Source organism: Herpailurus yagouaroundi, unplaced genomic scaffold (genome assembly GCF_014898765.1).
Source record: "Herpailurus yagouaroundi ecotype Mexico unplaced genomic scaffold, PumYag 77, whole genome shotgun sequence".
NCBI lineage: Eukaryota > Metazoa > Chordata > Mammalia > Carnivora > Felidae > Herpailurus > Herpailurus yagouaroundi.
This window is the reverse complement of record NW_024412388.1, coordinates 15,806,603-15,821,165: the sequence shown is the minus strand read 5'-3', so window position 1 is coordinate 15,821,165 and position 14,563 is coordinate 15,806,603. Positions and strand designations below refer to the sequence as shown.

Below are 14,563 nucleotides of genomic sequence, written 5' to 3'. Positions count from 1 at the left end.
TAAGCATTAAAAAAACAAAAAAAAAAGGAGGGAACGTGGGTGGCTCAGTCAGTTAAGCGTCCGACGTCAGCTCAGATCATGATCTCACGGTCCATGAGTTCAAGCCCTGCATCAGGCTCTGTGCTGACAGCTCGGAGCCTGGAGCCTGCTTCAGATTCTGTTTCCCTCTCTCTCTGACCCTCCCCCACTCACACTCTGTGTTTTGCTATCAAAAAAAAAAAAAAAAAAAAAAAAGAATAAACGTTAAGAAAATTAAAAAAGCAAAAGAAGTAAAAAAAAAAAATGATAGCATTAAAAAAGTGAATAGGGGCGCCTGGGTGGCTCAGTCAGTTAAGCATCCATGTCTTGACTTTGGCTCAGGTCATGATCTCACAGTTTGTGAGACTGAGCCCTGTGTGGGGTTCTACACTATGACATCACAGCACAGGAAGGAGCCAGATTGGGATTCTCTCTCTCTCTCTCAAAATAAATAAATAAACTTAAAAAAAAAAGTGAATACAGGAGACACATAATGGAAAAGAACATGCATAGTACACACGACTGCAAGACTGCATCCAGTAAATTTAAAAATACTAAAGTTGAGAATAAAATGATTACCAGCCCCTCCCCTCCCACACACAATGGGCAAAAGACTTAGCCACTTCAAAAAGAAAACGTAACAAATAACCAATAGTTCATGGAAAGGTGTTCCACATTATTGCTATCAATGAAAATTAAACCCATTTCACACCCACCAGAACAACTGAAACCAAATGAAAGTATGCCTTGTAAAATTAAACACTCAAGAATGTAGAAAAATCCGGAAGTCTCATATATTGTTCATGAGAATATAGTGTAGTACAGTGAAGTTGGAAAAGAGTTTGGCAGTTCCATATAAAGGTAAACATACATTTACCACATGATCCAGCAATTCTACCCCAAAGTAATTGCTCAAAAGAAATGAAAATATGCCTACATGAAGATTTATACATAAGTGTTCATAGCTTTATTTATAATAACCTCAAACTGGAAACAGTTTACATGTTCATTAACAAATGAATAAACAATGGTGGTATAGTGATAAAACAGAAAACTGCTCAGCCAAGAAGAGTGAACAAAGGATACAACAAACATAGATGCATCTCAGAAACACTATGCCAAGTGAAAGAAGCAGAACATAAAAGGGTACATGCTGCGTAATCCATCTATATGAAACTCTGGAAAAGACCAATCTAATCTATGGTAAAAGAAATCAGAACAATGATTGCATTTTGGAGGCAAAATGAACTGGAAAGGGGCATGAAGGAACTTGCTGGAGAGATGGAAATGTTGCTCTTTTTAAATCTTGGTTTGAGATCATGGTTACAAGGTAATGTATATTTGTTAAAACACACTGAATTGTGCACTTAACATCTATGCATTTTATTGTATGAAATTATGCATCAACAAAAAGAGCGATGGACATCTAAGTGCCAACATCTAGATAACAGGAGTCCCAGGAAAGGAAAATAAGTCAAGGGAGGAGATATTTCAAGAAATAATGAAGATAACCTTGGAACTAAAGAAAGATGAAAGATCTCCCTTTGAAAGGGCCTCAAATATACCAAACAGGACAGAGAAGGAAAAATGAACTCTTAGAAATATTATAGTGAAGGGGTACCTGGGTGTCTCAGTCAGGTAAGCGTCTGACTTCAGCTCAGGTTATGATCTCATGGTTTGGGTTTGAGCCCTGTGTTGGGCTCCACATTGACAGTATGGAGTCTGCTTGGGATTCTCTCTCTCTCTGCTCCTCCCCTGTTTGCTCTCTCTCTCTCTCTCTCTCTCTCTCTCTCAAAATACATAAATAAACTTAAAAAAAAAGAAATATTATAGTGAATATCAAGACAACAAAATCATTCTAAAGTCTAGAGAAAAACAGATTACTTACAAAGGAATAATCAAATTAAATTGACTAAAGTACCAAAGGAAAAGAATTGGAATCAAGAATTTCATATCCAGCTAAACTGTCATTCAAATACTAAAGGCTAATGAAAACCACACTACATGGCTCAGGTTTGTCCAAAAAGACACCCCACCCCCCAATTTTTTTTGGAAGTAACCACTTAATAGAAACAAAGTGAACAGATAAAACTAAAGATATCTGAAGGCTGAGCAAATAACAAATAAAGTTTATTTTTTAAAAACAATTTTAATGTGATGTCACAGGGGCTGAAGGACAAGCAAGTGAAGAATATGAGGGCTTAAGAGGGAGATGGAGAGAGATGAGAAAATGTTAATCTGGTCTTTGTAGGGAAAAACTACAGCTGACAATTTTTTTAAAGTAATAAAACATTAAAAAAGAAAAGGCAAGATAAATTGAAATAAAAATGCAGGCAGGCAGAAATAAAAGTACATAAACAGATTCTTTTCAGAAACACTCAAACATTTTAAAAATTGATCACATACCAGGCCATAAAGCAAGCCTCTCATTTTAAATGACAGGTTTTTACATAGCCCACATTCTCTGACAATGGTACAATTTAGAAGTCATGTTTTTTGTTTTTTGTTTTTTAGAAGTCATATTTTTAAAAGGACAAACAGTTCCCCATACACTCAGATTAAAAACATCTCTAAATAAACTGGATCAAAGAAAAGTCATGGTAGAAATTTAAAATTACTTAGAATTGAATGATCACAGAAACATTTATACACCAAAAATTATAGAATGCAGCAAAGAAAGGGTAAAAATTAACGAGTTAAGTGTCCAACTTAGGAAGTTAGAAAACACAGCAACCCAAAGAAAATAAAAGGAGATTATAAAGAACAGAAATCAACAAAACAAAAAACAAAGATTCAATTGAAAAGATCAAAGCCACAAGTATGTCCTTTAAAAAGTCCATAAACTTGAGGCAAGATTAATTTTAAAAATACTATAAAAGAGGGGCACCTGAGTGGCTCAGTCGGTTAAGTGTCTGACTTCGGCTCAGGTCATGATCTTGCAATTTGTGAGTTCCAGCCCCGCGTCGGGCTCTGTGCTGACAGCTCAGAGCCTGGAGCCTGTTTCGGATTCTGTGTCTCCCTCTCTCTCTGCCCTTCCCCCACTCATGCTCTGTCTCTCTCTCTCTCCCTCTCAAAAATAAAGATTAAGAAAAAAATTTTTTTAAATACAATAAAAGAGATAAGACAATTATTATAGAAAAGGGGATACGATTTTTTAAAATGCTATAAGCAACCTGATGCCAGTAAATTTGAAAATGTAGATTAAATACATATATTCCTAAAGATACAACTTACCAAAACTGACTCAAGAAGAAATAAAAAACCTAAATTTAAAAACTGAAACAGGGGCACCCGGGTGGCTCAGTCGGTTGAGTGTCCAACTTTGGCTCAGGTCATGATCTTACGGTTTGTGGGTTTGAGCCCCACATCGGGCTCTGTGCTGACAGCACGGAGCCTGGAGCCTGCTTCAGATTCTGTGTCTTCCTCTCTCTCTGCTCCTCCCCTGCTCACACTCTGTCTCTCTCTCAAAAGTAAACATTAAAAAAAATTTTTTTTTAAATAAATAAATAAATAAATATAAACTGAAGCAGGAAAGTAAAAATCTTTCCACAAAGGGAACAGGCCAAGGTGATTTTACAGATCAGTTCTATCAGACTTAAGGAAACAAATCATCTCAAATTTACCCAAACTTTTTCCAGAAGAAAGCAAAAGAGAAAACATTACTATCTACTTCTATGAGGACATTATAATTGCAATACCAAAGCCAAAAAAGTACAATATAAAAATGAAAATTAGAGGTCTATTTATAATTCCAAGCAAGAGATTATCAGACCATAACCAATATATACATAATGAATGTTATGTTTCTCCTAGGATGCAAGAATAGTTTATTAGAAAATCTATACATGTAATTAAATTCATTAACAGATTACAGGAGAAAACCATCTAATCATCTCAAGATACTTTTTGAATGCATTTAATACCATTCAACACTAATTATTATTTTCAAAAAGCTCTCAGTAAGTTGTGAATAGAAGAGAGCTTCCTTAACCTGAACAAAATCAGTTTACAAAAAATCTACAAGGGGCTCCTTGTAGGTGGCTCAATCAGTTGAGCATCAGACTCTTGATTTCAGCTCAGGTCATAATCTCACGGTTTGTGAATTCGAGCCCCACATTGGGCTCTGTGCTGACAGTGCGGAGCCTGCTTGGGATTCTCTGTCTCCCTCTCTCTACCCCTCCCCTGCTCACTTTCTATCTATCTCTCTCTCTTAAAATAAACATTTTTTAAAAATCTACAAGACATATATATTAAAAGGGGAATATTAGCACATTCTTTCTAAAATAAAAAAACAAGGCAAAGATACCTAGTATCACCATTTTTATTTAAGATTGTACTGGCAGTGTAATAAGGTTGTCTGAACTTTTTAAGAAAAAAGTTCAAAAGCACGAAGATCTAAAAATACAAAAGAAAACTATCAACGGGGCTCCTGGATGGCTCAGATAAGCGTCCGACTCTTAATCTCAGCTCAGCTCAGGTCTTGATCTCACGGTTGTGAGTTCAAGCCCTGCATTGGGCTCCATGCTAGTCATGGAGGCTACTTAAAAAAAAAAAAAAAAAAAACTTTGTACCTTAAAAATAAATAAAATAAAATTGTCTGTTAAAAAAAAAAAAAGGAGGGGCACCTGGGTGGCTCAGTGGTTAAGCATCTGATTTCAGCTCAGGTCATGATCTCAGGGTTCATGAATTCAAGCCCCCCATTGGGCTCTGTACTGACAGCTCAGAGCCTGGAGCCTGCTTCAGATTCTGTGTCTCCCTCTCTCTTCGCCTTTACTGCTCACACTCTGTCTCTTTCTTTCTCCAAAATAAATAAACATTTAAAAGAAAGAAACAAAGATTGATAAATTGACCTTTGTTAAATTTTAGAATTTCTGTTTCCAAAATATGACTAGACTCAGGAATACGAAGAACTATGACAAATCAGTAAGAAAAGGACAAAAAAAGGACAAGAAAGAAAAATGGACAAAAGACGTCACCAGAAGAGGACTCATACATACTCTACACACTCAACTTTGCTGGTAATCAGGGAATTGCAAATCAAGTCTACAAAGAGAAATTGTTATTCTTATCGGATCGGAAAAAACTGTAAGTCGGACAACACCATGTGTTACAGAGACACAGAACAGTTCTTATATGTTACTGGAAGGGGTACAAACAGACCCAACCCATTTTGTTCTTGTCTTGTAATGCTGAACAAATTTTCACATACCCTATGACCCAACAATCCACGGCTAGGTATATATCAAGAGAAAATTCCTATATGCATGCATTGTAAAATGTGTATGTGAATATTCATAGGTACTTTTTCCACACTAGAAAAACACCTGAAAGTAACCCAATGCCACCAACAAGAAATCAAATGAATAAATGTTGTGAAATAGTTATCTGGTATATATCATATATACAAAAGTAAAAAAATATATACAACTACATGCAACAATTGAATCAATTTCAGCTATAGGATTCAGTGAGAAAACAAGTCTAAGGAGAATACATAAAGTATGATACTTTTATGAAGTTAAATATATATATTTATGTATGACTCATGTGTATGAAACACACATATGTGATCTTAAATAACAATCAAAAAAGTCAAAGTTTGGGGCATCTGGCTGGCTCTGTCAGTACAGCATGTGACTCTTGATCTCAGGGTGGTGAGTTCAATCCCAAATTGGGCATAGAGATTACTTTAAAAAAAAAGAGGAGGGGGAATGAGAAACCCTAGATTCAGGAGAGTGGTGACCCCACATGAAGACAAGTGATGGCAGAGAGCTGGAGGAGCCTGGAGGAAGATGTAAATTACTGTCAATATCCTAGTCCTGGTAGTGTGGATGACAGTTCATAGGAGTTTTTAATTTATTTTTAGTAATAAAATAGACAAAGAGCCATTGTGGACCAGTGATGAGGATCATGATTAATCCATTGAAAAAGACCCCAGGGTCCATACAATAACTTAAAATGGAAACAAAAGCGCTCCCCATATTTGCATTGTGCCAAACACCATAGAAAGTGCTCGACACCTATTCTCTCACTGTGTCCTCAGCAGTCTATGAGCTAGAAACCATTACTGTCCCCATTTTATGAGTAAACTGAGGTTTAGTCACTTGGTCATGGCCAGTTATATGGAACCGAGGTCTGAATGACTCTTAACCAGGTCCCTGTTCCTCTTGGAGCCTCGCCTTTCTGTCAGACTAGGCAATGTATGGAACTTTCTTGGCAAAATTAATGTCCACCTGAATGCAGAGGGGCTGTGTGGGCACGTTGGAGAAAAACTGGTTAATGACTATGGGACCTAGATCTAGTCCCACCACCTCCCTTTGTGACCTCAGGGGGCTCACTTTCCCTCTCTGGGCCTCAACTGCCCCACACCATGTGTACTTAGAGAGGGATGGAATGTCAAGTCCCAAAGGCCATTCCTACTCACATTTCTCAAGGGGCCATCCAGCAAACAGGAGGTCACCCAACCCTTTATTTCTCCTGGCAGGCCCCGCTTATTCTTCCACAGCTGGTCAGATGTCTGCCGTCTCTGGGTCCTGCCCGCCTCTCTGACAGCACCTCCTGGCCCCCACCCTGCACCACTCACAACTTCTCTGCCCTGCTTTCTCCCCTCAGAGCTTTTACCCTGGCCAATCATCAGCCTGGAACACTCTTCCCCCAGGAAGATGTTTGGCTCATTCCTCCTTCTTCAGGTCAAAGACCACCTCTTGTGTCCTTTCCTTCCCTGCCCACGCGGAGTGAAGAGGCCTCTGCTCCTCTCCAGTTCCTCACTATTTCACAACCCTGTTCATACCGTTCACAGTGCTCACCACTGTCTGAAATTAACATAAATACTTCATCGTCTGTCTCTTCCAGTACAATGAAGCTCCAGCTGGACTTTGGTGGCGTTCACTGCTGTATCCCAGCACCTAGAACCACACCTGCCTATAGATGATGCTCAGTAAATATTTGTTGGAGGGGAAAAAAAAAAAATCTAATACCACCTGGACCTCGTCCAGAAATCCCTTGTGGTCATTCTGCCCAAGGCTTGGTTAGGTGGCCTCCTCCAGTCCCATGGCTCCTACACTTTCTTTCATGGGTCTCTGTAGGGACTCCTTACATGACTATCTCCTCACACACTGGATGCTTCCTGAAGGCAAAAACTAGACCAGATTCATCCATGAATTCTAGCACCCAGCCCTGGGCCTAGCAGGCAGTTGGGCTAAGAAAATATTTGTCGAATGAGTGAGCAAATGAATGAATATTGTCCTCTGCATTTATCTTTCCCCCTTCCTGACTCTGCTTCCTCCTTTCTCCACCCAGACACATGCTAAGAAGTTGACACCCAGGTGAGCTGGTGAGAAAGGCCACTGAAGCAGGGGCAGCCCCTTTCTTCCCCCACCAGGAGCCACTTCAGAAAATGAGGAGACACAGCCAGATGCCGGCACTGCCTCTCCCAGGAATCATCTGGGGCCTGGCCTGGCCAAACCAACAAGACAGGCACTCTCCCTATATTCTGCCCACCGTGATTGGATGAGGAAGTTGGCAGGCCTGCCTCAGAGCCCCAGCTAGAGGCCTTGCAGAGCTGAGCCCTCCACGGCCAGGTGCCAGCTGGGAAACACTCAATCATTCAAATCACACAGCTACCCAAAAGAGGAAAGGATCCACTTCCTCCAAAAGGGGGAAGTGGGACAGGCAGGCCAGCCCAGGGATTTGGTGCTGAAGGAGGAAATTTCAGAGCAAAGTCCTCACATAAGCCAGCGCTCTGAGATTCCCCACCCCAGGAAGACATTGGAAGGCTGGGATAGAAACCCAGGAGAGTCAGGCCTGAGGCCAGAGCCCTGGACTGAGGCTGGGGCCAATATCCCGCTGAGGTCTCTGAGTTAACAGTGGCTTCAGCCAGGCTGGTTGCCCTGGCCTCCCCCTGACCCTGGTCCTGGAGACACAAGGACTGCCCTACTGCACCCACCCCCCACCCCAGCCCCCATTTCTCCCTTCCCCCAGGAATCACGCAAGGGACAGAGAAACTCTGCACTCCTCAGCTCAGGGGGCCAGGAAGTGTCCTGTAGTCTGTTCCTGCCTTGCACCTCCTCCCCGAGTCTGGCTCCGGAAGAACCATGAGGTTCAAGAGGGGTTTACACATCTGGCCTACATAGATTTATCTAGTATTAAATGATCACGGACTGATATTCTGGAGCCAGGCTGCCCAGGTTCAAATTCTGGCTTAACCACTGATGAGCTAGTTACATGACCTTCAGTCCTCTTTTGTGCTTCTATTCTCCACCTTTAAAAACAGGGATTCCAGTAGCTACTCTGTGGGGAGGCTAATAGGACCCGATGAAAAAGGGCATACCACACGTAGGGATTCAGTGAATGATGGTGCTTACTATTATTCAATAAATTAAGGTTGTTTGGAGCCAGGTCTGGAACTCTGGACCAGACATCCCCAGACAGACATTATCTCCCTCACCGGAGCCAAAACCAACCTGCTCAGCAGACTGAGAAGCAAAGGGGAAAGACTCTAGGCTCTGAGTCCAAATCCCAGCTCCCCCACCTACTAGCTCTGCAACCCTGGGCAAGCTATTTAACCACACTGAGCCTCATTTTTACCTCTGTGCACTATAGACCACAGCAATACCTCCTTCGGGGCAGTCATGGTCCTTCTTCACCTGGAGAGGTGCTAGTCTTTGTTGCTGTTGACCATGGGCAGTTCCAGGCAACCAGGGTGCTGACACATGCCAGGACTATCCCAGGCAGGGGTGAGGTGACAGCTTGGTTTCCCTTCCTGGAAACCTCTGTTTAGGCCCAGCCTTAGTGTATGATGTGCAAATACTCATTCATTCACCAAATATATATTAAGTGTCTACTATGCACCAAGAAGCATGGTTCATATAGATGCAGCACATGATGGCCATTACTATTATCAGTAAAGAAATTAAGGTTGTTTGGCACCGAGGGTGCATCTGTGAACAAAATGTACAAAAAGACGGGGCAGTGGTAATCGTTGGGGGAACCCATTCCCGACCAAGGGCCTGAGCCGCCAACAGGGAAACTGGCTTGTCCTGCTGCCAATCGTTAACAAACGATTTATGAGCTGGTGTCACCGGTGGAGATGTGAGGACACCAATGGAGATGTAGGAAGGGCAGCTGAGCTCGTCCTGGGGTGGCTCTGCTGTTCAAACCCAGTGGGACAGCCTCCCCAGGTGTCCCCACGGTGAACCGAGTGCAGCTGAGCTGGGGAAAACCCTGCCGGGTGTAGCAGCCTTTCATTAACCCAAGGACATCAAGCATTTGCTGCACACAGACACCTGGGTTGATAGACACTGGATTTCACAAAGGATTCAGATGAGGTTCTTACCCTCTAGGAACTCATACTCAGAGGCAGACACTACGCAGGTGACCGGATTACAAAGAGCTCAAGATTTCTGAGCCAGGTCTAGAAAAAAAAACCATGCTACCAACAGACAACACAGGCAAAGAGGGCGCTGCAAAGAAGAGGACAGCAGGTGCAAAGGCCAAGAGAAGAGAGGCTGGGGAACACATGTGGGGAAAGCCCATTAGTCTGGGATGCTGATCGGAGTTTGAGGGCTGATGTTGCCATTGGTTGGACCTGAGCCTCAGCTTCCCCTTTTGGGAAGATAATATTTTTTTTCAGGCTGTTTTAACGATTCAATGAGTTCATGAATAAGAAAGGGCTTTAAGGGGGCGTCTGGCTGGCTCAGTAGGTGGAGCATGTGACTTGTTTGTGATCTCGAGGTTGTGGGTTCAAGCCCCAATGTTGGGTGTAGAGCTTAAGCATAAAGAAAAGAATGGGCTTTCAAAATGGAAAAGTATGATAGGAGCCTACAAACTGAGGTTGGGAGTATCAAAGTGACTTATCCAGGGTCGTGTGGCTGATTAAAACAGGAGCTAAGGGGGCACCTGGCTGGCTCAGTTGGTAGAGAACTTTTGATATTGGGGTTGTGAGTTCAATCGAGCCCCACGTTGTTGAGTGTAGAGATTACTTAAAAAATAAAATCTTAAGGGGCACCTTGGTGGCTCAGTCGGCTAAGGTTCCCGACTCTTGACTTTGGCTCAGGTTATGTTCTCACAGTTCGTGGGTTCAAGCTCAGCACTGCTAGTGGGATCCTCTCTGTCTGCCTCTCCCTGACTCCTGCTCGTGCTCTCTCAAAATAAATAAACTTCAAAATAAATAAAATCTTTTTTTTTTCAACGTTTTTTATTTATTTTTGGGACAGAGAGAGACAGAGCATGAACGGGGGAGGGGCAGAGAGAGAGGGAGACACAGAATCGGAAACAGGCTCCAGGCTCCGAGCCATCAGCCCAGAGCCCGACGCGGGGCTCGAACTCACGGACCGCGAGATCGTGACCTGGCTGAAGTCGGGCGCTTAACCGACTGCGCCACCCAGGCGCCCATAAATAAAATCTTTTAAAAAAACTTAAAGAAAAAAAAGAACAGGAGCCAGGACTGGTACATCCAGGATGGGGGATCAAACCCCACCCCACCTCAGCTGTACCACTCCTGAGTTCCCACCTCCTGCCCAGTCATCAGTTCAGAAAGTCCCAAGGAACAGGTAGAACATTGAATCCAGGTCACCTGGGTGGCTCAGTCATTTAAGCTTGATATCTGCTCAGGTCATGATCTCACAGTTCAGTTTGTGAGGTCAAGCCCCGTGTCAGACTTGTGCTGATGGTGTGGAGGCTGCTTGGGATTTGGATTCTCTCTCTCTCTGCCCCTCCCCTGCTCATGCTCTCGCTCTCTCTCTCAAAAATAAACAAACAAACAAACAAACAAACAAACAAACAAAGGAATGAATGGACAAGCAGAAAGAACATGGAATCCCCTGGCGCAGGGATTACCATTTCCTCCCTTTGGACCCCAGACCCAATTTTCTAACCTGTCAAAGCAGAGATGCCATTTGCTGTGCTGCCCCCAGGAGTATGTGGAACAGAGGTGTTGCGTGAGGAAGAGCACTCTGCACAGGTAAAGGAGGGTCACAGTCACAGACGAGAAATGAGGATGGTGAGCTGGGGAAGGGCAAGTGTGGAGTCTGGAAGTCCCCACGCGGAGCCGGCGAGGGAGCCAGCTGCAGACTTGCACAGCTGTGACTTAAAATCTCAGCGGCCCCACCAGTTCACCAAGCCTCCGCTGGGTCACCAGCCAGGGCAACTCAGGCAAATTGCTTCACCTCTGAGTCATTTCCTTCACTTGAGAAATGGGATTAAAAGTGTGAATAGATATAAAGCAGTTAGCAGCATGGCTTGGTGCATAATAAATATTCATAAAATGTTAACAACTCTTATTATGACCATTATTACCTACTACTGATACCAGCACATAGGGTGGGGGAGGAGTGAGCCTAACTCTCTAGGACGATCTGCAACCAGCCTCTGTCTTTCCACTCTTACTTTTAAAGCTTGGGCTGTGACCAGCTCTAGAAGCCAGCACCGCCCCCTTGAGGACTAAACAGGGGCACAACTGTATGGCCCTGGAAAGGTCCTCACCCTGCACCAGAGGTGAGTTCTGGCCCAATCTAGCTGAGTTCCTCCTGCTTTCCCATACAAAGGAGGAGCAGGGTGACAGTGACCTGGAGGCCATCCTGGGCCTGTCCCTTCCCCACCTTCCACCCAATAACTAAATCTAATTTGGTTCTGTGACATCCTTCAGTCTTATTTGCCAACTCAAATTAGTTGATAATGGCTGCCTAGAGCGCTGCGTTTAGAAGGTACTTGAGGTTGGAAGGAAACAGAGCAGTGGTTGATTAGTGATGTCTGACATGGGCGTAAAGTAAGCAAGTAGCAGCATGAACTAGAAAAGTCCTAAGGCGGTAGGCTGAAGAACACAACAAGCGGAACTGGTGTCTTTTGCAAGATTGAAATCATGGCAGGTCCAGAAACTGATACCCAATTCCAACTCACTGGTATCAGAAAGTATTTCAACTCTTACACTCTCACAGGTAGAATGAATTGTGTACTGGCCACATACGGAGGCATCGCTTTGATGGTCTCATACTTCAAGTCAAGGTCTAAAAAAACACCAGCTGTGAAAGCAACATAAACAGATTTTGAAGTGTACTTCATCTGCTAAGTTCCTATGCCTGGAGAAGCTAGTGTTCAGGTGGGGTAACTGAAAGCCAAGAGGGAAAGGGTCTTGCCTAAGGTCACACAGCCTGAATGGCAGGGCTGGGATCCACACCCAGGGTCCTCTGGCTTTCTGAGGATGCTTCCTGCCAGGACTGTCATTTCCTTCCTCTTGGCTAGAAGAGGGGGTGTCCAGGCCCCAAGACCCATTGTCTGAGAGAATAAAAGCCCAAACAGGGCCACCTAAGCTTGGTTCCACTCCATCACCTCCTTCTCATCCACCCTCCCCCCAACCCCCAGCCTTCAACCCCACCTCCAGCAAATCCCAGAGGCAGATGGTTCCAGTGCAAACAAATGTAGATACCAAGGTCCCCCAAGGGCTTGGATCCCACCACAAAGATTTGAATTCAGATGGTTATCTGATTAGGCAGGACAGCCTGAGACCCGGATTTGGTGATTCCGCCTTCCAGCTGTGTGTCCTTGAAAAAGTTAGTTAGCTTCTCTGAGCTTCCGTTTCCTCCTCTGTAAAACAGAGGAGGACAAAAACACAATAATATCATTCAAAGTGATTAGCTCCAGTCCTGACACAGAGTAAACCCTTAAATGTTAATTGTAAGGATTAGGTCAAAGGGGGAAAAAAAAAACCCAGCATTTTCACACCAAAAATATTCAGGTGATGCGGGCAACGGTTTGGAGAGCAAGCCTGTTCATCTTTGATATCTGCCTAACTGAACTGAAATATGAATTACTGTTTGATGATTTCAAAATAAATAAGGAACCAGATCCTTCTAGGAAAATGGATTTTGTCATCCGTGTCACAGAGGAGGAAGCAAGCTCGAGTGGCGGATCCGCAACAGGAGGGGACAAATGGGTGTGCTTCCCACTTTCCAGCTGCTTGATTTCATGCCTCAGTTTCCTCGTTTGTAATGTAGCATTGGCCATACAGGGCTGTTGCCACACCAAATGAGCAGTTCCAGGTGCGGCCACTGGGCCACCTCTGGCCTGGCTAGAGCAGTTACTGAACTGCTAAATAGGAATGGGCGAGAAGAGGGAGACTCAATCCACTGAGGCACTTTCTGCCCAGGAGGGTGGCAGATGGGTAAGTTATTAACTCCTGTATGTTAAGAGACCATTAAGTCAATGTGGGGACAGGTGGAGGGAGAAATTAACAAATGATACTCAGAAAGGCCAAGCCTGACACAGTTTGGTGACAGCCAACAAGAGGCCTGGGGGATTACAGGACAGAAATCCCGGGAAACTTGGCCTGGGATCTGAAAGGGTACCCACCCCGCTGTTTCAGAGACAAAGTGAAAAGGTGGACCAAAGAAGGCAAGAGGCTGACTTAACAAAAAGTCACATGGTAGATCCTTTTTAAAGACTGGATTTATGGGGGCGCCTGGGTGGCTCAGTTGGTTGGGTGTCTTGACTTCGACTCACGTCATCATCTCATGGCTCGTGAGTTTGAGCCCTGAGTCGGGTTCTGTGTTGACAGCTTGGAGCCTGCAGCCTGCTTCAGATTCTGTGTCTCTCCTTCTCTCTCTCTGCCCTTCCTCCACTAGCGCTCTGTCTCTCTCTCAAAAATAAATAAACTTTAGGGGTGCCTGGGTGGCTCGGTCGGCTGAGCGTCTGACTTCGGCTCAGGTCATGATCTCGCAGTCTGTGAGTTCGAGCCCCGCATCGGGCTCTGTGCTGACGGCTCGGAGCCTGGAGCCTGCTTCCGATTCTGTGTCTCCCTCTCTCTCTCTGCCCCTCCCCCGCTCATGCTCTGTCTCTCTGTCAAAAATAAATAAACATTAAAAAAAATTTTTTGGGGGGGCGCCTGGGTGGCGCAGTCGGTTAAGCGTCCGACTTCAGCCAGGTCACGATCGTGATCTCAACTCACGGTCCGTGAGTTCGAGCCCCGCGTCAGGCTCTGGGCTGATGGCTCAGAGCCTGGAGCCTGTTTCCGATTCTGTGTCTCCCTCTCTCTCTGCCCCTCCCCCGTTCATGCTCTGTCTCTCTCTGTCCCAAAAGAAATAAATAAACATTGAAAGAAAAAAAAAATTAAAAAAAAAAAATTTTTTTTTAATTAACTTTAAAAATAAAAATAAAAAATAAAGATTAGATTTATGGCTTTTCAAATAAAAGCCACCTAAACACTTTTTTAAAGAACATTAAATGTTTGCTGATCTTTGCCCAGAGGCTTGCGCACCTGACCTGGCGAAGTTCATCCCCGAGTCAAAATGAGGTCTGGGAGGATGAAGATACTTCTATGAAACATGCCTGGGGGCAGGGCCTCACTACAGGGTGGGTGGAGGTCTTACTCCCAGAAATAGCTTCCCAGCCCCCCTCCTCTCCTCCCTTCCCTGGGTCAGAGGTACTGGGGGAAAGGGTTTGACTCCCACATATCTACCCTCTGAGCCTCAGTCTTTACAGCAAAGCAGCAGGAGGTGGGGAGGTGAGGATCAGAGATAATGTTGAAGGTACAGGCACCCAGCGGGCACTCACA

General features: G+C 44.1%; 2 protein-coding genes across 2 annotated transcripts in view; one reads left to right on the top strand and one right to left on the bottom strand.

Annotated features, from left to right (window-relative positions):
* Positions 1 to 14,563, bottom strand: part of ALPL (alkaline phosphatase, biomineralization associated) — a 58,056-nt gene that overhangs the window by 37,321 nt on the left and 6,172 nt on the right. The gene's annotated exons all lie outside the window — the stretch shown is intronic.
* Positions 11,815 to 12,061, top strand: LOC121022690 (ATP synthase membrane subunit DAPIT, mitochondrial-like). The gene has a single exon (XM_040464102.1). It carries the CDS (start codon positions 11,876 to 11,878, stop codon positions 12,050 to 12,052), a length of 177 nt encoding a protein of 58 aa, XP_040320036.1. The 5' UTR covers positions 11,815 to 11,875; the 3' UTR covers positions 12,053 to 12,061.

Excerpts from the sequence above, each read along its gene's own strand:
- LOC121022690 (XM_040464102.1), top strand. The coding sequence starts at position 11,876 with ATGGCAGGTCCAGAAACTGATACCCAATTCCAACTCACTGGTATCAGA.